At 44.4% G+C, this 21,659-nt stretch overlaps 4 protein-coding genes across 13 annotated transcripts in view; 1 reads left to right on the top strand and 3 right to left on the bottom strand.

Moving 5' to 3' along the window:
- tacc2 (transforming, acidic coiled-coil containing protein 2) overlaps nt 1-8,474 on the bottom strand; it is a 46,153-nt gene extending 37,679 nt beyond the window's left edge. For 3 of the 9 annotated variants that reach the window (XM_080507753.1, XM_080507757.1, XM_080507758.1), the window contains exons 1-5: nt 8,338-8,474; nt 6,653-6,788; nt 6,086-6,154; nt 1,679-1,926; nt 253-363 (exon numbers count right to left, since the gene is read on the bottom strand). In XM_080507753.1, coding sequence (XP_080363879.1) covers nt 253-363; nt 1,679-1,926; nt 6,086-6,154; nt 6,653-6,685 — 461 coding nt within the window. In that variant the 5' untranslated portion in view covers nt 6,686-6,788; nt 8,338-8,474. Of the gene's footprint in view, nt 1-252; nt 364-1,678; nt 1,927-4,150; nt 4,240-4,375; nt 4,702-6,085; nt 6,155-6,652; nt 6,789-8,337 lie in introns of those variants that run through there. The other 6 variants (XM_080507755.1, XM_080507754.1, XM_080507756.1 and 3 more) reach the window with 6 other exon arrangements.
- A 2,285-nt stretch (nt 8,475-10,759) lies between these two features.
- Nucleotides 10,760-14,868, bottom strand: nsmce4a (NSE4 homolog A, SMC5-SMC6 complex component). Of its 2 annotated transcripts, XM_080507156.1 has the most exons (11): nt 14,788-14,868; nt 13,919-14,234; nt 13,737-13,817; nt 13,260-13,390; nt 12,402-12,553; nt 12,152-12,251; nt 11,916-12,006; nt 11,746-11,840; nt 11,495-11,543; nt 11,306-11,391; nt 10,760-11,228 (listed from the first exon to the last, which is right to left on the bottom strand). In XM_080507156.1, the coding sequence occupies exons 2-11, from the start codon at nt 14,118-14,120 to the stop codon at nt 11,163-11,165; spliced, it is 1,053 nt and encodes a 350-aa protein (XP_080363282.1). In that variant the 5' UTR covers nt 14,121-14,234; nt 14,788-14,868; the 3' UTR covers nt 10,760-11,162. The 2 variants fall into 2 exon arrangements, with proteins under 2 accessions (XP_080363282.1, XP_080363281.1); XM_080507155.1 differs by having other exon boundaries at nt 10,760-11,391.
- A 736-nt stretch (nt 14,869-15,604) lies between these two features.
- Nucleotides 15,605-17,296, top strand: LOC308138718 (uncharacterized protein; the record flags this gene model as incomplete). Its single annotated transcript, XM_080507941.1, has 1 exon — nt 15,605-17,296. The coding sequence occupies one exon, from the start codon at nt 15,605-15,607 to the stop codon at nt 17,294-17,296; it is 1,692 nt and encodes a 563-aa protein (XP_080364067.1).
- Nucleotides 17,297-18,202: 906 nt separating this feature from the next.
- LOC308138081 (zinc transporter ZIP9) lies at nt 18,203-21,243 on the bottom strand. Its single transcript, XM_080507033.1, has 7 exons — nt 20,936-21,243; nt 20,590-20,695; nt 20,165-20,332; nt 19,995-20,063; nt 19,584-19,669; nt 19,361-19,495; nt 18,203-19,261 (listed from the first exon to the last, which is right to left on the bottom strand). The coding sequence occupies exons 1-7, from the start codon at nt 21,029-21,031 to the stop codon at nt 19,019-19,021; spliced, it is 903 nt and encodes a 300-aa protein (XP_080363159.1). The 5' UTR covers nt 21,032-21,243; the 3' UTR covers nt 18,203-19,018.
- Between the last annotated feature and the right edge of the window lie 416 nt (nt 21,244-21,659).

The raw sequence follows: 21,659 nt of genomic DNA, 5'->3' as shown, positions 1-21,659 counted from the left end.
ACACAATTTAAATGGAACACATTACTTTCCCAAAACATGAAAAATCTAATTAAAACAAGTCAAAGCAAGTTTATTTCAACCGGGACACCACAGCAGCAAAATTCATCCCACTCCAGTATCAGTACGACATATTAAATCACCCGGTTAACGAATTTCATGATTCTTTTTTTTCAGTCTATATCATGCCATCTACAGGCGACCACACTCACACACACTGCCTGCTGCCCCCATCACTCTGAGCCTCAGTGGTACCTTGTATTGAGACCAGATGGTTGTTGACTGACTTCCATGTGATGCTGCAGGCCCACCAGCAGAGGGTTCACCTGCTCACATTTAGTTTCACCTGACCTACTCTGAGGACTGCTGACACAGACCCACACACACACATAAGCAGACAAGCACAAACACATTTTCACATAGCAAGTCATTATCAGATTAACCTTCACTTTGACAGAATAATGACTAGAAATGTGTCCCATTATTGACATGAATGAAGGTAAATCAATATAGAGGACATCATTATATTGTAATAAATACAAAATACAATTATAATATGACATTGTTATTCATTAATAATCATTTGCAAATGATCTGAGGGCAATCATTGCAGGGCATGCAATTACATGGGCACATCTCAGAATTTTGATGCATCCATTAACTAAAATGTATCTTATTGTTATCATTGAATACCTCAGCCAGGCCTGGAGCTTTCAATTAGCAATCAGGATCTTACTTTTAATCCATTTCCAGTGCACGCTGGGATAAGCTCCAGTCTCACTATATTTTGCATGAAGAATACAGAGAGGTAAAACTTGTCTGGATAGATTAAATGATTGATAGCGTATCAGTCAATAGCCCTGTTTTGGAAGGTTCTTGATATGCCAGTCTCTAAGATGCAATCTTTACTCAACAATTTAACATTAAATCATTAATCAAAGTATGTTGTCGTAGATGAGAGGACTGACAAGACTGACTGCATTTATTTACATGTGACACGTTTTCTGAGTCATCTAAATAAAAGTCACCTCAGACCTTGCCTGTTTTATGCCTTCTTTCTTTCCTCTTGTATATCAAGTCACATTTTAGCTTCACATAATGAGAAAACCCGAGATTGAACTTGTTACACTGTACGTGGGAGTCTTTTCTGTTAAACCTTTTAAATCCTTAACTCCATAACAAGGCTCTTTTTCTTTAGTCATGTGAAGAAATCCTGGTCACTTTGCTGCCTCTGTGTGGCTGATTCTTTGCAACCACTAATAAACAAAAGTACAAATACATTTCATAGTGCAACAAGACTTCAAACACTGCACACATTTGCTTCTATACAAGCTCATTTTTTAATGTTTGATGAGTAAAACTAAACTACACTTAGTATCACTCCTCCTTTTTGAAAGATAAGGAAAAGATGGTAGTTATATGAATATAATTGACCCAACACACAAATGGAAGCATGATGGGACAAAAATATGCTACACAATGTCACAATGTACAGAAAAAATGTCAATTCAGAGCACAGAAAGCAAATCCCAGACATTTAAATCATATCAGGGTATGGGTAAAAGGTAATGGAGTGATTGCATTGAATCTCCGGGAAATGCATGGAAGTCGCTCGACCATCCTCGGAAGTTGAGACGTAACCACATTTCTATGTGTTTATGTGTATAACCCCTCCACTTACCCAAGTGAGGACTCCCAGATGTTGAGCTCGCTGCTGAAGTCGAGACTGGGCAGCAAGTCGTGTGGAAACTCGAGCTCCTCCTTGTCCTCCTCCTGGTCTGCGGCTGCAACTCGGCTCTCCTCCACGCCAGTGATGACCGGGACGTCTGGGACCAGAGGCTGAGACGTCAGACTGTGCTGGCTGGTGGAGGCGTCAGTCAGTAGTGTTGTGTCGTCCTTCCGGGTCAGACTTCCCGTGTGACCTTCAGCCTGTGGGACGGTGAGATATTGTGAATTACACTGCATGCTGGAGACGCTACTACCCTGCAGTGTGTACCCAAACAAGTGTGAACTTGCTGAAGGCAAACACAGAAACACCCACAGACTATCCCAAAAGGTCAAACATCACATGAACAAATAACTCCACCCATGATTTAAACTATCAAATAAACTATTGTTTGTTAGGTAATGCACAAACAATAGATCAGACTGGCTGGAGTGCGTTCTTCCAGTCATCCGTCTTATTGTCGCCTCTCAATTGGTTTTTCTGCCACTATTATAGAGTATTAAAAGATTATTTCTGGATGTTGGCAGGCTCTCTGCTTGGGGGTAATCTCTGCGGCTATGTTCACCCTGTTTCACAGTTTTGATATTACGAAAGAAACCAACTAACCAAATTGTGTCATCTTTATATTATCGAGTGTTCTACCTTAAACACACCTCAGGAGGAAGTGACTTGTATTTTCTTCCCAGCATGTCAAAAAAAAACTATCGAATGAGTCAAGAATACTCATTAGAGACAAACCAGTCTTGCTGGCGATGACAAGTATCATCAGGCATGTGGTACAGTATTGTTTAAAGAAAGTAGTTCTGATTACTCATCCAACCATGAATCTGTGCTTTGTAGTGAGTAGATAATTAAGATCTCTTAACGTGCCTCAACGGCATGAAGAGTATGAATTCAAAAAGCATTTGTTTCGTCTCAATCTCAGCTGTTTCTCTCCGTCTGTTTGTGTGATGTTCAAATGGACTGACAGCGTCCAACCACAGCCTCAAAGAGTGGCTCTTGGCACTTCCTTCGAGCTGCTCGCCCTCACAGGCCGCAATCCTCAACTGTCGAGCGGCTTTGTGATGGCCGCTGTGTGTTCAGAGCACCCACATGTGCGAAGGAAATAAAAAAGTTCCTCTTTAGTTATCCACTCGGATGTAAAAGAAAGACAAATGGGCCAGTGCCCACAAAGGGTCAGATAATCAAGAATTGAGGTACACAATAGGATTTCGCCAGAGATATTTTAAGTCCAGTAAGAGAATGAGTCCAACATGGCGTTTGGAGTGAGTGGGTTCCTTTAAGAAGCTGCTGAGATTGACAATTAAAGCTGTTCATTCATAATGCATGAGCCGGTTGTGGACATTATGTTAAGTATCTACACAATGTGACTAAAGCGTGAAATGATTTTCATCTGTCCATCCATTTTAATACTTTAATCCAACCTAGCGATGGAGCATACAGACACATTAATTGAACAAATTTCAGGAGATCACAATTCATGGTTTGTGGAAGGAAAATGGAGTAGCCAAGGAAACTCCACAACCAGAGAGTACATACAAACTCCACACAGAGAGACCCCGAGGCCCAAAAATCAGAAGGACGAGCCACATGCACAAGTAGGATTTTGTGCATCTGGTTTTTAGTCTTATGTCTAAAGCCATTTGACAGCCATTTCTTGCACACGTTAGGGCAGACATTTTTTTTTTTTTTTTTTAAAGGTGACATTTTGAGACTGACAGTGACTGATAGTGTTTTACAAGAACATTGTTGTGCCAGGTGAGTTTATGTTTAAATCATCTGGTTCTCATATGCTCAGTTTTTCGTTCGAAAGAATCTCAGCCCAGTTGCACACTTGGTTACAGGGAAAAAAAAGAAGAAAAAAAACATCTCAGATCCCTGGAGTGAAACAAAGTAAATCCATCAAAGCAACACTGCAGGTGTGAGTGTCACTCTGGATGCCTGCGATCTCTCTAATTTTCAGCTTTGTTATGACATAAACATATTTTGTTTTCCCTAAAAGCCTTCACAGTCACACACGCAGAGATGCACAGTTCAGTCATGAGATGGGTGCATGTTGACATGTCGTCGGTTTCCTGTTTCCTGCCTGAACTATCACCTTGTCAATAGACCCAGTTCATGTTTGCTACATATGATGAATGTAGCAGACAACACACACACAAATAGTACCAGTTACCAAAGCATGATTTGTTGATAGCAAACACGCCTTCACCATTTTATTGCCTCTTTAAAAGGTCATTAGTTGGGTCGTTGGGTGGCTGTCTGAAGGCTCAGTGGGGTGGAAAATCACAGCCCATGTTTCTGCTGGTGTGATCCCCCCCCCCCCACACTGAAAGCACTGCCTGTTATTAATTAATCCACGGGAGCAAAACAGAAAGCAAGCCATGGTTGCTTGGTAACAGCTGCTTGTCCAATCGGGATACTTACAGTTGACTCAGTGGGCAAGTGCCCATGCGTTGACAAAACTTTAATCCATGACACACGACTGTTGTAAACTGCTCTGAAACAGGCGCCGACTTCATCACACAAAGAAACGAGAACCAGATTATGACACGTCCACTCTGTCCATCGTCCTGTGCAAAACACTCTCAGGTCACATTGGATTACACGCCGGGCAAGTTTCCTCTCATCCCGTCTCTGTGTTGCACTTACCCTAGCTCCACTGTGCTAAAGGTGACTCTACAGTGCAGTGCAGCTCCTCTGACAGCCCGGCACCGAGCTCACTGTACAGGCAGCCTCTGCAGGGATACGTGTTTTGAAGGAGGCAGATGACGACTCAAACATGCTGCAACACATGCTGCTGACGTCCCCTCTCCTCTCCTGTACTGACTCAGCGAACTTCCTCCTCCTCTCCTGTGCACAGTCCTCTCCTGAGTTGCCGCCGCTCCCCTGTTCTATTTCTTGCGATGTGCCCGTGTGTGTAGAAACACTACACTACCATGCACTGACAAACACAGCGCTGCTTGCAGCTGAGGCTGACTGGCTTGACTGGGCTGCCCACAGGGAAGTGCTGTGCACCCCCCCTACTGCAAACTCTTTCCACTCAGCTCCCTCTCTATCCCCTCCTCCTTTATCGTCATTCCCTCTTTTCTTTCTTCCGTCCCTCTCTATCCACCTCTGCTCTTGTCTCCTCCTCCCTCCCCTTGCCTTTTGCTGTTGTGCCTCTTGGCTGGTTGCACTGGCTGGCAGTGCCTCTGCAGGTGAATGCTGGGAATAAGGCCAAGGGTTGGGCCTGCAGTGACCCCCTGAGAGGGGATCAGGTTTCGCTCTGTGGAGCTTTGGTTACACACACACACACACACACACACACACACACACACACACACACACACACACACACACACACACACACACACACACACACACACACACACACACACACACACACACACAAGAAGCCCCACAAAGATGCGTCTTCATGATAAGCGCTGCTTGCTCTTCGACCTTCATGCGAAGATGCCACGCAGTCACTAAAATCACCATAAAATACTGAGCATCACCAAACACACACGGATATCAAAACCTAGAAAATGTCCCAATTTTTTTGTTTCCATTTTTTTGCATTTTACCAAGCAAATTATAAAAAAAAGAAAAAATAGTAAAAACTGTAAAAACAAGCCAACCAGCTTGCAATTTACACTGTTTGGCTCTGATAAATATTATACTCAAGTAAGAACTATAACCTCTTAGAATGCCTGTACATCTCCCCTAAATTGACGCTACTGAACATGACTCAAAGTATTATTATCTTGCTGCATTATTACAGGCATTTCCCTTATATTACCTGTATAGAATATCTATGATCAAACCGGATATGTCGAGTAATTTACAATGTTTAAATAAGCAATACGTTTTGTCTGGAAACATTTGTAGATTATACGCAGGATGATCCACTTCAAAGAATAAATATTTTTGCTCCACACATTTTAGAGCAAAGAGTTTATAAACAATGGCTCAAACTGTGGGAGAACCAAGAAGTAAGCACAGAATAACACAATATCACAAAGTATAGGAAATAGTAGAAATACAAGTAGAGGTATCTTATATTCGCAATGTATATTGTTATATTTCGCACACTATGACGAAAACATCCAGCAAAATATCCAAACATTGACCATACCTCCTGCGCTTCACTGCTCCTTGGTGGATGTGTGAAATGACGAGCTTGTTTCCAGACAGAAGGAATCAACTCCACTCACCTTCAAGCACAACTAAAATAAACTTTTTTTTTTTTTTTTTCTAATATTGTCCGTGGATTTCTCCGTCTTTAGACAGGACAATGCATAAAGTGTGTCACTCAGAAGCACACCCATGTTGACAATCTAAAGGTTTTTCACAAACACATGCAAATACGTCGTGTACCTGTGAGGGGTCATTCTCAGTTTCCTTTGGTGGAAACAGAACAACGTTTTCTGGTGCGCCCTCTTCTGGCTGGAATAAGGAGTGAATTTGTTTTCATGAGAAAAAGCACAGCAGCCTATAATTCCAGCCAGTAGCCTATTAGCTCATGAGACCAGTGTTTATTTTATAATCCTATTAGGACAATCCTGAATTCCTCTGCTGAACAACTCGTTACAGGTAAAAGCTACTTTTTACATTTTTTTTTATTGATAAAATAAACGATGACGTTGATCATCAGCAGCACATCAAGTTTTAGATAGTGTGTACAAGTTGGATCATTTTACATTTTGTGAGGCATCACATAATGTAATTTGACATTTCTGTTTACCACTACCTTAATTATCAAACTGAACACATATTTCATCTTCCAAAGGCCCATTAGACATACATTATCAAAGTGAAAGCTCAAATGCATTTTTTTTTTTAAAAGCCAGATTTTAGTCGCCATGCAAATAAAGGTTAGTACTTTTAGTACCGAGGCAGCAGGTTGCAGTTCTACTTTTCTAGAGTCTGCAAGCTTTCCCTTACCAACACTTCAGGTGTGCTGCCTTCGTTCCCCATGGCACAGCCAGATGCGGGGCCACAACTGCCCACACCAGCAGCCTTCTCACATCAGAGAGACACTAGCAGCAGAAAGACCATCAGCCCGCAGCTGTCCCAGCGCCTAGAACAGAGTCATATAGTGAACAGAGGATCTATGGCCCCTCAGTACTCTCAGACTCATGCTCCACAGGATTAGTGGTCTTTGGTATGAGGGTGAACGTGTGTGAAGTGAAGGAGAATGCATTTTTTTTTTTTTAGAGAGAGATTAGGGGCCTCACAGGACCTACCACGGGACCAAAGTGAAGGACCACATCTGCTGATGCGAGCATAAGAGAACAAAAATCAGCCCCTCTAACGATACAATTAAAATCATGTATTGTAGAAACTAAACAACAGAGAAGGGATGAAACTAATCACCTTACGGAGGAGGCAGTGGGGATCATATGGCTTTAAACAAAGGACAGTGACTCATAAAATAGGAACACGCACAGTCACACGTCATCTTAAAGCTGTACATGTGAGTGACTGAGGCAAAACTGACACTGTGTTGAGGCTGGACAACCCTGTGCAATGGTGCTCATGTGGTACACAGCAGATTGTGGAGTTGTTTGGCCTCCTGCAGTGCTCAGTGTGGTTACATGAAGGTTCCTCAGAATTCACCTATCTTCCATCAGCCTATTAAGATAAATCCATTCGCCGTTTTCAGATCAACAACCAAAAGGGAAACTTTCACAATCCTGATTATCATTTATGTTGCACATATCACAGCTGAGCAGTAAATGCATGCCATGGCAAGGATGTTTGTGTATTCCGTTTGTGGCTGCGGGGTTTGAAGGCACTGTCTGTAGTCAGAAATCACTGACCTGAATATGCAACGTTTTATAAATAGGAGTTTCAGCCGTTTACTGCTGTTAGACCTCATTCCAGTCCTGTGCACAATGTGAAATGCACACTTCATTTCCAAACACGTGTAGCAGAAATCTGTCACTGTGCGTGAGTCATTAGGTCTAAAATTGGCTGGGAACTATTTTCATCCTTCGTATTATACCTTTGAAAATGAACGTCTTGTCTCTCACTTTAATTCTCACTTCTCCTGCGGTGTAGCACTCTACCGTGTCTGCCTGCCTGCTATTTGTGTGAATGGGGTGTAATTTCAGCCGTCACACTGACTAGTGGGCACTTTAACTGGCAGCGGTGTTTCAGGGCAGCGCTGGTGGAAATCATATGATCAGACTGTTTGCCAGGTCTTTTCTCACCTCATCATGACCCGTCCGTCACTCAGCGTGGGCCATCTTTTTAAGCTCCGGGGTTCAGATGAGCACCATGTGTCTCTGCTCTAACACCTACAGTATGAAGTTACCATATCCTGCCTCCTATCTGACCCTCAAGCAAAACAAATACAGAGTGAGAAAACAAACCTCGCTCCGAAACCGAATGTTGTCTTCACTTCGAATTCATAAAAACTTTCAGTATTCATTCTGACATTGTTTGTCAAAGAAAGGAAGAGAGGATTTAGTTCAAATTCAAATCATTCTTAGCAATGACGAAACTGTCATTGTATTGAAGTTTTCAACGTCATATAATAGTCATTACACTCAAAGCACAATTGTTTTACCCAAAAAGTACATATATGCACCATAGCTGTTACTCAACAACACCAAATCACTCACCACTGCAAATAAAAGACTTTTCCACACTCAGTGTCTGGAACAGCGAGGACACACTCCTCCGGCCTGTGTTTACTGACAAGTCCAAGTCAAGGCCAATGTTTCTGTCCAGTCCTCTGAGGAGCCCCGGCTTCTCTGATGCTATTTTTGCATTAGACGCAGGACACGGGACAGAAGTGGGGACAGGATGAGGGGAGGAGTGGGTGGAGACAGAACCAGAGCTGTGGAAGCCATGTCTGCCCGGCAAGGTGGTGAGGGTGAGATTGTAAACAAACAAAAAGCATGTTGGCTGAGCAGAGGAGTGAGTGACTGATCATATAGCAGAGGCTGCAGCAGTATTTGAACCACCTGTAGCTCCCCGTACATTTACATTTATTCATCACACTGACATTGTGTGGGTGCTGTTTCAGTGCTTTAACCTGCTGCCCCGCACGGCGTGGCAGTAATTGACATGCACATGCAACAGCAACACACAAACAGAACGATAAGACTTACTGACAAAATTGGATTTCATCTTCTAGTTTTGGCCATCACGTCTAGCTCAGTGAGGAATAATTAGGATTTTTGTTGATAATTTGCAATCTGTCTCACATTCGATTGACATGAAAAATGCTAGATCTAATACAGCGACACAGCCTATCTTCCTTCCATCTCCCTTCATACTTTTATTCTCAGCTCCTCCCTTCCAGAGCTCCTGCTTTCTGGCTCCAGCTCCTTCTCTCTGCTGACATCGCCCCTCCTCCAACTCAAGGATGCATCCTCTCTCTCTCTCTCGCTCCTCATCAGTTCCATCTATACTTCCCACTATGGCGTGTTCTCCCCGCTCCGACATCGACGTTGATGCTGCACTGCAGACAGCCTCTGCTCGCCACTCTCTTTACCTTGCCGTGTGGGATTCCGATGCAGCTTCCCATCTTGTATTCCATGTCCTCTTCTGGTGAAGTGACTCTGGCACTACACGGCTGGCAAAGTACCTTCCTGCAGAACTGCATCCTTACCGGTCAGACTCAGCATATCCAGAGCAGGTGGATCTCTGCAGGAGTGTGTGTGCACGCCTCTGTGTCTCTAGGAGTGTGTGCCTCAGTGACTAACGATTGCACGACACTGCATTGCCAGGGGTGCTCCTGTGACATATATTTTTAGGCCATTGTTATATAAAATCTCCATTACATAAGAAATCCAGCCGAATCAAATGAAAGGCAAAAAATGTTTTAAAAATTTAAAAAAGACAGGAGCGTTTCTTTCCCGTCTCAGATGGAGCTCAGCTTCACATCACTGCACACGAGAGCAGAGAGAAACACTGCTTTGGTGGGAAAATGTTCACAGAGAGTGAGAGGACCGAATGGGAGGCTGCTTCATGTGTGCATGTCTCTTTAAAAGACCCTAAAGAAGCAGTGATGATGCCGATGGTGGTGCAGCATCATGATGATGATACAGTGTGTTCACCCGAATAATCTCATTAAATTCAGTCAACTAAATAAAGAACATATATTTAAAAAAAAAAATTTAAATAGAGCAAAGCAGAATGAGTTATTGTGTTTTCCACATATATATCTATTCCACCAATAGATCCTGTACTTGAGCCATTCTAAAATGGAAGAGGAAGTCAGAAACAATAGATTAACAGAAATTTTTGAATCTAGATATAGAATATTTGAAATTAGTCCATTCACCATCTAACTGGAGCAAATCCAAATTTAATCTGGACGACAGCAGGAAACACACTGAAGTAGACTCAGACACAATCATACGTACCTACAGAATATCAACAACAACAAAACAATAGTGTGCATCTATTTTTTCCTTTTATACTTTTGTATCAAACACTGCAATATGTGAGAGGAGCTGTGGACTGAACTCACGATCTCTGCTTTATGCATATTGTCACACACAAGACGTAAAGACTTCCCTTTTTGCTGTATTTATTTCATCCATTTGCTTTATTCATTCATTTATCAACTTTGTTTTTAGTTTAAATGTCCAATAAATTGTTGAGCTTATTAATACTATGGTTAGCAGTAAGATAGTACTCAGGTTCCAATCTTTTGAGGCTATCATTCACAAGTTAGATGTGCTGACACGGGTCATCCTTGAAACAGACTGTAAAATTACACATCATTCTTTATGAGACAAAAACAAGATTTCCATAACACACACACACACACGTTTCCACGTGGCTGTATTATTGCAAAAATCTCATTTAGCTTGAGATCACCAGTGTCGAAATACAAGATGTGGATGAAACCTCGGTTCAAAGATGTTTTCGAAGGTTTTTTCAATATGGCTGTGAGTTGTTTTTTTTCTGCTGTTACCAAATAACGATCTCAGCCCCGCCCCTCCGCAACCCCACCCTGAATAGAGATGGTGTATGAGATTGACAACCAAGAACATGGAGCAATCACACACAGGAAATGTGATTAGTGCTAAAACCTTGAATCCAGCAAAGGGAGTACTAAAATGCAACACAAAGGTCACATAAAGGAATGATTTGTGAAGAATTTTCATGTAAATCTGATGAAAACAGATCCAGAAAGGTCTAATCTTTCATCAGTGACTTAAAACAAGGTTATACAGAATATAGGTAATGGAGTTCTCACTTTGTTTGGATTGTTGCATGAAGTCTCCAGTTTCATCACAAAATGTCATTTTCAACAATTGAATACATGTCTTACTTTAAACATGTAAGAAACAAACTAACACAGGATGTTTCTTCTCGGTTTTTTTTGTCTTTTAATATTCAAACTTGTAAAAAAAAAACAAAAAACAAAAAAAACAAAGCAAACAAACAGTGGAACATTTTAAAATCAGCGAAAAGTCAGAAGGCTGCATCACTGATTCGGTGTGTCCAGGGGGTGAATCATTGTCTCTGTGATGTCGAAGGCATCAATGAGCTCCTTGAAGGGAAAAAGAAACGGTATGAAAAAAGGGATGGACACAAAAGTGGAAATACAAGATGAAACTCTTCACAAACCCTCCATGTCTTGGGGGAGATGGACAGGATGCACTGTTTAGAACTGACTGAGCCTTCAGCTTGTACCTCCTCTTCTTCGAGCGGCGCTGACATCAAAATACACATCACTTGCTTCAGGATATTGTTTTTTTTTTTTTTTTGTCATTGCTCAGTTAGAATGATTAAACAAAATGGTCAAACCTGTCTTACCTATGCAAGGCAGTTTATCTTCGTCGAGATACAACCGTGCCAACCTGTCCTGAAACACAAACATCGGTTCGCACTTCAATTACTTTACACACAGAAAAAAAAAATCTTCATGTCGCTCAATAGACACAAAGAGCATCACAGATACAAACATCAAGAGATACAGAAATAATAACAATCACACGGATATTTTCTTATCATAACAGAAACATAGCAGACGTGCCCACGTGACTATAAGCTTCAGAACTTCTCACCCGTATGAGAAACGAAGTGTGGAAAATGTTCTCCACCGTCCGGGGAAATGAGTTGGGGTCGATGACAAACTCGTAATACGGAATCGCTGACATTGCTGGAACAGAAACAGAAAGCACATCTGAGCTACACACATTCGAAAGTGGGGAAATGGGGGGAACTCTACACTCACGATCATCTTGGTAGTAGCTTTTCAAATATCCCAGGATCCTCTCCACTTCTTTCTCTGTTGCTTCTTGGTGGGATTCTTCCATTTTCTTCAGCTAATGATGAAAATAAACACGACGCAGTGAATATTAAGGGTATTATGGCCACAAGGAAACATTGATATTCATAAAGAAATGGACTCAGGGCAAACATCACAGTCATGTGCGGCTCATTAACTGAAGCCAATAGAAGTTGGGCTACCTGAGTGGGCATTATCCTTTTCGCCTCCTTGGTGGGTACCCTCCTTTGGCGCTCCGTCCTTTGTTTGGGAGGAGGCGGCTCTGCGTGGAACGACCCCAGCCTGATGTCAACGACACGCAAAGTGAAGACATCAGAGACGACATTTAAAACTTTTTTTTAAAGTAGGTCGCTCTTGTTATTCGCTAAGCAAATCCCTAAAGTTCAAATCACTGCAGCGCTTGAGTGCCGAGCTCGTACAAAACACATTTACATGTAGTGGAACGAGGGCGCCGTTCTGAAACAGCGCTCTGCTCTCCTGGCTAATATTTGCCAGGCGTCCGGAGGCAGGTAACCTTCCACAGTCCCTCCGTTCTGCTGCTCATCCTCCCCATCCGCCAGTCGGTTCAGACCCATGAAGGACAGCTGCACAGAGAGCAGAGGAGACGCCACATGACCACGAGAATCACTGCCAGTGCCGTTCTTGTTTCCAGTTGCATCGGACCTGAAAGTTTGGAGCTGGTTTTTGGCTATCGCAGCTCAAAGAAACCACTTCTGTTGGAGCAGCTTCAAAGACTGCAAGTTTCAGTTTTAACACTGCTGGACAGTAATTTAAAGTTACTTTTACAGTACATTGAAGCTTTTCAGTGACACAATGCATGCATCATATGTATACAATGACTTTGTTGTGAATTAAATGCCGTGTTGCTCATAATTTACACTCAGAAATACATGGGACAAGATCAACTCGGTGATCTGGTGCTGAACACGCCTACCAGCGGGAATGGTGACCTGTCCAGTGTGTATCCTGCATTGCCTTCAGTTTCACTGGAGTCCAAATTGTTGTCTAACTTGTAATATTATAATAAGCCAGGAGGTGCTACTGTATACCATTTTTCAAAAACAAAAACAAACACAGTTCTTACATTTCTTTTAAACCCAACAAAGGAGGATCCACTCACCCACATGAAATACAGAACAGCTTACAAAGTTGTTATCGTCTTGTGCTACTATACGACTGCATTGGTTAACAATTAGAGCTGAGAACGAAGTGCGTGTCTGACTGCATAAATGAATGTGACTCTACACACTCCTTTCAGCTCTGCTCGAGTCTTCCCGTCTTTCAACTCACAAGGTTTTCAGCAAAAGCCGTGGGATCAAAAGCCACCCCTTCAGAAAGCAGCTGGCTGGCTTTCTCTTTCCCCAGGTCTGACGCCACAACAAGCAGCTGAGCATCCAGCGCTGCTTCTCTTGCCTGCCGAACTGCCGGAGGAACACAGGAAAATCACAGTGAACCATCCCTACAGCCTCACAAGCGATGTGTATTGTTACTCTTGAAATTGCAAACACAAAATGATTATGGATAATTAATGGGATTTCCTAACTGAGTTTAGAAAAAAAAAACATTTGTTTTATCTGTGTCATTAAAATACACACGCAGGTCGAAACATTAGGAAGTAATCCAGTATAACAAACTGTCACCTCAAAAATGAGATAAAGCGAAGATTATAACCATTGTAATTCAGTTAAGCTTGATAGATGTACATTTCTTGTGCCACATATCTGATCCATGATGTATTAATGAATCAGGGGTGTTTGCGTTACATACCATCCTTGAAAAGCTTGTTTGCCTCCTCGAGAACTTCTGTGAGCTTGTTGTTGGTGGGACTCAGGATGTCCTCTCTGTTTTCTGAGGGCGACACGCACAAGAAGGGAGCACATTGGAGCTTCGTCCAGATACTTGATTTGCCCCCCCAATACAAACCACAGCCACCATGTGTCACTACTCACGTTGCACTGAGCTGATCAGATCCCGGTATTTGCTCCGTATTTCCCTCCTGAGGCTGGGGTCGTTGTCGTCGTCCGGCAGGACTGCCGGGCCGAAGTCAGAGGTGCGTTCCTCCTCGTCGCCGTGCCGCTGGTCTCCCCTCTTCCTGCCCGCGGAGGAGCCATTCTGCCGGGGCGACTCCTCGTCACCTCGGGCTCTCTTCATCGTTGAAACTGAGACGGAGATCGTCCCAAAAACACCGGCGCACTGTGTTTACAGCCGCGCCACATAGAGTTTTCGTGGCAGTTTTAATGTAAAACAGACGGAACAGGAGCCGACCTGACAAAAACAAATGTCAGTCAGACTTCAATCAAAGACGATACAAAACACCAAGATAAACATCTGCCGTTCTCCCATCAGCACGAAGGAAATGCGGGAAATCGCGTGGTGTATAAATCGAACAATGTCAACATGTGGTTAACAAAACACGTCGTGTTTAACTGCTCAACGGCAAAATGCAACCTCTTTCATAGTGCCGTTTAACGTCTTTTTACAGGACTTCTCATGAATCGTCAACTGAGAGGCTAGTGTAAATACACTGACTGAAACAACCTAAACAGCGAATGAACATGCATGTCTGTGTCCGAATAACTCAATGATTCTCGGATCGAAACGAGAGATCGTAGCGTTAAGGAAAAACCATCTCGATTCAACTGCATCGTCTTTCGGTATGCTAGCGTTAGCTGCTGTTAGCTGACAGAGAACTCGCAGAAGCAGCAGTAAAGAGATCCTCCTGTCCGCCCCCAACCAGGAACCACCTCACGGCAATATCACGACTAGATCCGGCTGCTTAAAAACCGGACCTATCTGTTTTCACGCTATTTGAACGTACCTGTGGCGCAAAAGGCGCTGCCCGCCAGGAGTATGTTGCTAACTTGCTATAAACAACCGAGGACGAAGTCAGTTTGGTCTTGGTCGTAAACCATACTTGAAAGTGAAACTTCACATTGAAGTTATTATTAAGGTCCGCGCACTGCTCACTGCATAGGACCCTATTGAACCCGTAGGGATTATTATTATTATTATTATTACTATTATTATTATTATTAAAAATACAAGACACCGTGATTATTATTTTTTTCAGAACATGGATAATTTAAGTAATGTGAACCATTCTTTTTAAATTCATCCGCACACACCTTCTTATTTGTTTTTAAGGTCCTTGACAAAGGAAAAACACACATTTGTATAAATATTCAGATTTTTTTTTCCATGTATACGAACCAAAGGAGTTTAAACAAAGAACAATCTTGTTTTTTTAAGTGGATGGAGTGCAACATTTTTAAACACAAACCTAACAACAGCCTGTCTGCCACCGGTAGGTGACGCTGTGATAAAAGTGTGACACTCTCCGACCGGAGAGCGAGAAAGACCACTTCCTGTCTAGCGTTACCATGGTAACCAAAAGAGTCGTACCGTCACTTGCAGCTGACAACAACCGGGACACGAGCCTTTACCTTTTTTAATCCACAAATTCGAAGTTATGGTTAGTGATTTCACCTTTTTGCTTTTTTGTTGTTGATGGTTTTGTTTGTGTGTGAGCAAAATAAGAAACATTTGATGTCGTTTGTCCCAGGTGAGATGAAGAAAATAAGACGCAGCTAATCCTCTCCTGACCTTGTTTTTGTTTGTTTGTTTGTTTTTAAATCATGGAGGAGCTGAGCTCCAGTTCCCCGGCGCTCCGTTTGGACCTGAATAACTTCGACTCGGCCGCAGCAGAGCGGAGCCGCTACGTGTTGACGAGCCCTCGCTCGCTGGAGTCTTGTGCTCGACTCGGTATTAAACCTGTCCAGCTCCTCATTAAATCTCTGAACGAGCTCATCGCAAAGCGACGTGTTGTGGTGCCCATTGGGGTGATGGGAGTCATGCACGAATCTTATGAAAAGGAGAGACTGAAGCTTTTGCAAATGTGCCGCGAGGAGAGAGAGCGGATTATCCAAGGTGCGGGTCAGCCAGGCACTGCTAAAGCCTCAGGCCCGGAGGTGTTGTCTCACACTGATCAGTCAGCACATGGGCCAGTGCCCTATGCAGACCTTTGCTTGAGAGGAAAGTCTTTTCGCGGGTCCAAATGCTCTTTTGTGGGTACAAAAGAGCCAGACAGGAGCACAGTCAGCAGCAGCTTCAACCTGGGAGACCTCAGACACACTCCAGCCAATGAGGCGAAACTACAGAGGATTACTAGAAACATCAAGAAGGAAATGTGCATCACGGTGTCAGAGAGAGACTGCAAGATAGCAGCTCTCATGTTGGCCAGGCATGAGGAGGAGCAGGATCGTCAGAAGCTCTGTCAGCAGGAAGAACAGGAACGACGGGACGCGCACAGACAGGAGCAGGCCCAGAAGGCTGAAGCTGAAAGAACCAGGAGGAAGAAGCTGAGGCAGAGGACCAAGCAGTGGCAAAAGGAGCTGGAGGCTCGCAGGACGTTAAGGGAGGCTCAGGAGAAAGAGAGAGCGGGAAGACTTGAAACGGAGGTGGTTCTGCAAGAAGCTCACCGGAGGAGGCTGAAGGAGGATGTGGATGCACGCCGCAGGGAAAAGATGGAGGCCGCGCAGAAGGAGACCGAGGGCCGCAAATGCTACCAGGAGAAGCTGCTGAGGCAGAGGGATGAGGGAGAAGAACAGATGCGAGAGAGGGAGAGGCTGGTCGCAGCAGAGAGGGAGGAAAAAGCCAGAAAACGAAAAGTGTTGCAGGAGAAAAAGGACCGCAGGAGGCTGCAGGAAGTAAATCGTAAAGAGCTGCTCAGACACATCCTCCTGAAGCAGCAGGTCATACAGAGGACGGAGGAGGAGGAGGCGCACGTGAGGACCACGCTGGAGAAGAAGCTTCAACTGTCCCGTGAGAAACGGGCCACGGCGGTGGGGACACGACTGAAGGAGCTGCAGGAGCGAGCAGCTCAGGAGGAGCAGCAGCTGCAGAGAGCGCAGCTGAAGGCGGAGCTGCAGAGCGTCCAGCATCTGACTCACAAGCAGATCCTGGCCCACTTGAGCCAGCGTCGCACGGAAAGAGCGGCGCTGCAGGCGTCGGCGCAGCAGAGGAGCCGAGCTCAGCAGGTGCAGCGGGAGAATCGACGCAGGCGGCTCCTGCACCAGAGGCTCAGGGAGAAGCTGCAGAGAGAGGAGGAGGCCACGCTCAAGCTCCGAGACAGCCACGTCTCCATGAAAGACTGGAGGAGGGAGAGACTGCAGAGGCAGCGGGAGCAGATACAGGAGGAGGCGCACAGGCAGGCTCGAGCCTCCTTCCACATGAGGGAGCAGGTGAAGCAGCAGACACGCAGTCGAACCTTCGATCAGATGGCTCTGGAAGCCCAGCTGACCGCCTCCATAAGCCACATAAAGCTATGAAACCAACAAAAGGAATTCTCACCACAGAAAATAACCGTCTTGTATTTATATATTTATTCAGTTTGGGGCAGAACGGCAATCCCACAAGTCAGTTCACAACAAATGTCTAGCCTTTTATAAAAAATAAAATAAAAAATTATCTGTGCAACTTCAGTTTCTTCCCACAGTCCACCAACATGCTCTGAGGTGTATTGTTCACTTGAACTTGACTTTCAGGTGTCTTTCAAATAAACGGTTGTGCTCTATGGAATAACATTTGCACTTGTAAAGAAATACCTTTTTACCTCACTGCATGATATCCTAAGGTTCAGAATGGCTTCATTTGAAGCGGGGAACGCAATTCTGAGAAAGCATGAAGGAGATTTATCCACGGAGGAAATGCCTGGATGATAGTTTGATGGGAGAACAAGTTGATTTTCAACCAAATGACTCATGAGAACAGTTCAGATTCAGAGCAGCAACATTCAGTTGCGAGAACACGCAGTCCTTAAATGAGCTACTTTTTACCTTGAAACGTTTCTCATGAATAATGTTCAACCTGGGCCATTCATCCAAGAAAAAGCGATAATAGAGTTACCGAATAACACTAAAAATGCATAATTTTTTTTCCAGTGTTGGAGGAAAACTGAAGTTCCTGGCAAAAAACCTTGTAACTTGAAGGTTAAGGTGGGACGGCAGGGTCCTAAGCATTATACTAATGTGCGGCTTTATCGTACAGAAATTGTATTATTTAGGAAACAAATATGTGTAAAATGTCTTGGTGGCATTGACATTTCCTTTTTCCCTCCTTCTATTGAACACAAAGATCAGTAACAGAGACGGTACCAGAGTGTTACACAACGCCTGTTAAAACCACACAAATTGTGCCGTTATGTAGCTGTTGTGCAATGTATAGAAAACGAGACATTTTAACACAAGGAAGACATTTTTATTTCACCTATTTCATAGCCTGTATGTTCAAAATGGGCTGTATTAAAATATTAAAGACAATAAAAACCACTTGATCAGCAGGCGTATGTACCGAACCACCTCAGCACATCACATAGTAGTGTGTTGTACGTGTTTGTTCCTGGCTGAAGTTTTACTGTGAATCTAAAACAGTCTGTCAGCAGCTTTTCACATTCCAAACCAGTGGCTTTTGTGTCTTTGTTTTACGAAAACATCACAGAGAACACACCCATCTTCATCATCAACATACCAAAGCACTGTTCAGTCTCTCAGGTCTCAAGTTTCTAGAAAGTGTCTCCTTGATATGTGCAAATCTAATTTGAGAACCTCAGAGCTGGAAAAGCCTCAGTGGGGGACCATTATTTCAAACCTTCATAGAAAAACAACTTCACATACATCGCTAATGTTGTTTTGATCCTCTGTACTATTGCTCATATAAATAAATTGAAAATCTAAATATGGTTTGGTGCTTTTAATTGTACAAAAGATTTTGTTAAAGTGTGCAACTTCATTCTCGTACTGCTTTGGCACTGCACACTATCAAGTTGTTTAGAGTTTCACTTGGAAAAAAGGTTTGAAAAACAAACACAATGAAAGTAAATGATACTGTTTCCCGGGAACAGACAGTCCTCTATGAACAACACACTGGCTGGACAACAAAACCAGTTTCACTGAAATCAGAGAACGTGAAGCAACCCAGTGTCATGTTGAACAGGCAGCCGAGAGTTTTCCTTCAAAGTGTGGCGCGCCACGCACTTTGAACCTTGCCCTCTCCTAGTCATCATGCAGCCCAAGAGCCAGCACCACTGGAAGTCCCACGCCGAGGACGAGGGTGACGCTCTCCAGTAACCCCAAATGTCGCTGGTTGTGGGTGTGGCCTCTGGGGGGCAGCTGGTCGGTCCTGTTGTTGCTGACCTCGGGGAGAACGTGCACCGTGGCCACATAGAGGAAAGTACCCGCTGAGAAGAGCATACCCACGCCTGTTGCAATGAGCTGGTTCTGGGATGAACTGCCAGACTGTGAAAACGAAACGCCTCGCGTTAGAGAAAACGGAACAGGGCGCAGTCATGCGCCTATGATGCATGGACACCGGCCGGCTAACGTGTACTTCCTTACCGCGCGGAGTATGAAGTAAGCGGTGATCGCGACTATGGGTGCGGCGGCGGAGAAGGCCAACAAATGTCCCTGGATGTGTTTCTTCTCAAGGCCTGTGTGCATAAGAAAAGAGACCAAACCAAAAGCCGCCGGAGCCTGGAAAGCAAGAAAGAGCAGCAGGCGTCATTATTTGAAATTGTACGTCTCATTTGTGAGGATTTTGTAGACGGGAACGTCCGCTCACCTTGTGTAGGATCACAGCAAAAAATACTATGACCTGTACCGTCACCTGACCTGTGGCCCCAGCAGCTCCAAGAGCAAATCCATCAGCTATTTGCAAACAGAGACGTCATTAATGGTCACATCACGCCACCTCCATGAAAGTAAATGTTCCTGCGATTAATGAGTGACATTACAAATAGACCGAAGAATATTTGTGCTTGGACGAGTGATTTCGTTTTGTCACAAGTCCTTCTTTAAAAAAATCAAAGGTTAAACCCTCCTCCAGTCGGTGCCCCAAAGTTGTTTGATACAATAAAGATAAGCAGAGAACGAATCACAAGTCGAGTCACATGATGAAGGCATGAGCTGCTTGTTGGGAAATTGCAGTACTATTTCTAGCTCAATGCCAAGGAGAAGAAAACGCTTTATGTACCTGCAGCATGAATAACCAGCCCCAACGTGGCCGTGATGTGGGCGCCGTTTGGCAAACCCGTAGCTTGGCCTGAAATGGAACGCCGCACACGCGGAGGCGGTTAATACAAGATGATACGTGTGGGGTTGGCACAGTGAAATGAAGCTGGAGCGAGAGATCTGCCAACTTGCCACGCATGGAAAGGTAACTTCCGACTTGATCGATGACGAACATGAAGGTGAAGCCGAACGTCAACGCCAGCCCGATGAAGAAGCGAGGTGGCGGGCCATCCGCTGCAGGAGCTCCACGACTGACACTGGCATTCAGGCCCGACGGCACATCAGAGGAGGCAGAGGAAGCTGGAGAGGGAGGCAAAAGAAAAGGAGGCTTGTTTTTGATCAGACCCATACAAAAGGGAGAAGCAGGCAGAGCAGCTCATTGTTCAGTCCTGCTTTCATCTCCGTGAGCCTCGTCCATCATCTGAAGGGTGCTACAATCACTCATGCAAATCATGCCGAGTGGCCCTGGCATGGGTTATGTGTTGTTGTGTTGGATAACCGAGAAGGCAAAGGGTTGTGTGTGTGAATGTGGAGTTTGTGGTGCCCACCCCTCTCACCTCTCCACGACTCCTCCAATAAGCCCACTCCCTCAGGGATGGTGATGGCCAGAGCTGTCCCACAAAGCAGACCCGCCCCCAGGATGGAGACAAACTGCAGGCTTTTCTGAGGATGAACACATGAGCTTTAACCAGAGATCATTTTATTAGACGACGAACATTCCAAAAGGCACTCATTAAACACCACAGACTGAAACCGAGACAGGAACACACCACGAGTCAAACTAATATGCGGTCTGTCAATGTGGCTGATGTTATGATGTGTTTATGTAGTGATGTTATGAAAGCTGCAGAGTAGCCCGACGTTCCAGCTGATCCTGGTCAACAAACACAAAACGGGACTTACTTCAGAGAGTCTGAACAACAGTGGGATGAATCCGAGCAGAAAAGAGCCCACAAACATCGCAACCGATATCAAAGTGATAGTCAGTCCCTCGTCCATGGCTGGCGGCGACTCTCCCTTTAACGGCGCTCCGGTTTACCGATCCCCGGCATTTCAGAGGCGAGCCGTCCGGACAGATGCTCGCAGCAGTTCGTGCTCATCGCGCGGCCACATTTCATTTAAGCACTGCAGCTCCGACGCCGGGGATCAGCTCCGACTTTCCACGTCGCACCAGCGTCTGCACACCGCGGCGGAGTCTCCGAGGCTCTGAACGCATCGACACCCGGGAAGCACCGAGCGTCCGACACTGGGAACTGCACCCAGCGTCCGCCTACGTCATCAAGCCAAGGCCGCAGCTGGGGAGGGACTTTAATGAGGGACTGCCTCATAAAAAGATGAAACCATAGCACGGATTTGCAACCTGTGCTTCTTTAGCCCTTTTGTAGCGGAGCCCTGATTCAAATCAACATTTTGTGTTTTCATATTACACAGTCATTTTCAAAAAGATTTGACTCTTGGTTAAAAATGGCGTTTAAAAAAAGGCACAACTAAATTGGGGAAGAAATAGTTCAAACTACAAGAAATTGTAGTTAATTAAAAATTAAAAGTTCACATTTGAGGTGAGAGAAGCAAGTCTGCATTTGGAGGGTTGTAGGTTCAAACCCCCTCCCCGGCCTGTCGACTCCTT

Source organism: Blennius ocellaris (genome assembly GCF_963422515.1).
Source record: "Blennius ocellaris genome assembly, chromosome: 13".
NCBI lineage: Eukaryota > Metazoa > Chordata > Actinopteri > Blenniiformes > Blenniidae > Blennius > Blennius ocellaris.
This window is presented reverse-complemented; position numbering and strand designations above follow the sequence as displayed.

Coding starts and splice junctions, on each gene's coding strand:
- LOC308138081 (XM_080507033.1), bottom strand. CDS start 21,031: ATGGACGAGGGACTGACTATCACTTTGATATCGGTTGCGATGTTTGTG. Junction 20,696..20,935: donor TGTTGTTCAGACTCTCTGAA/GTAAGTCCCGTT, acceptor GTTCATCCTCAG/AAAAGCCTGCAGTTTGTCTC. Junction 19,670..19,994: donor GCTGGTTATTCATGCTGCAG/GTACATAAAGCG, acceptor GTTTGCAAATAG/CTGATGGATTTGCTCTTGGA.
- nsmce4a (XM_080507155.1), bottom strand. CDS start 14,120: ATGAAGAGAGCCCGAGGTGACGAGGAGTCGCCCCGGCAGAATGGCTCC. Junction 11,841..11,915: donor AAGCTACTACCAAGATGATC/GTGAGTGTAGAG, acceptor TTTCTGTTCCAG/CAATGTCAGCGATTCCGTAT. Junction 11,544..11,745: donor ACACTTCGTTTCTCATACGG/GTGAGAAGTTCT, acceptor TTTGTGTTTCAG/GACAGGTTGGCACGGTTGTA.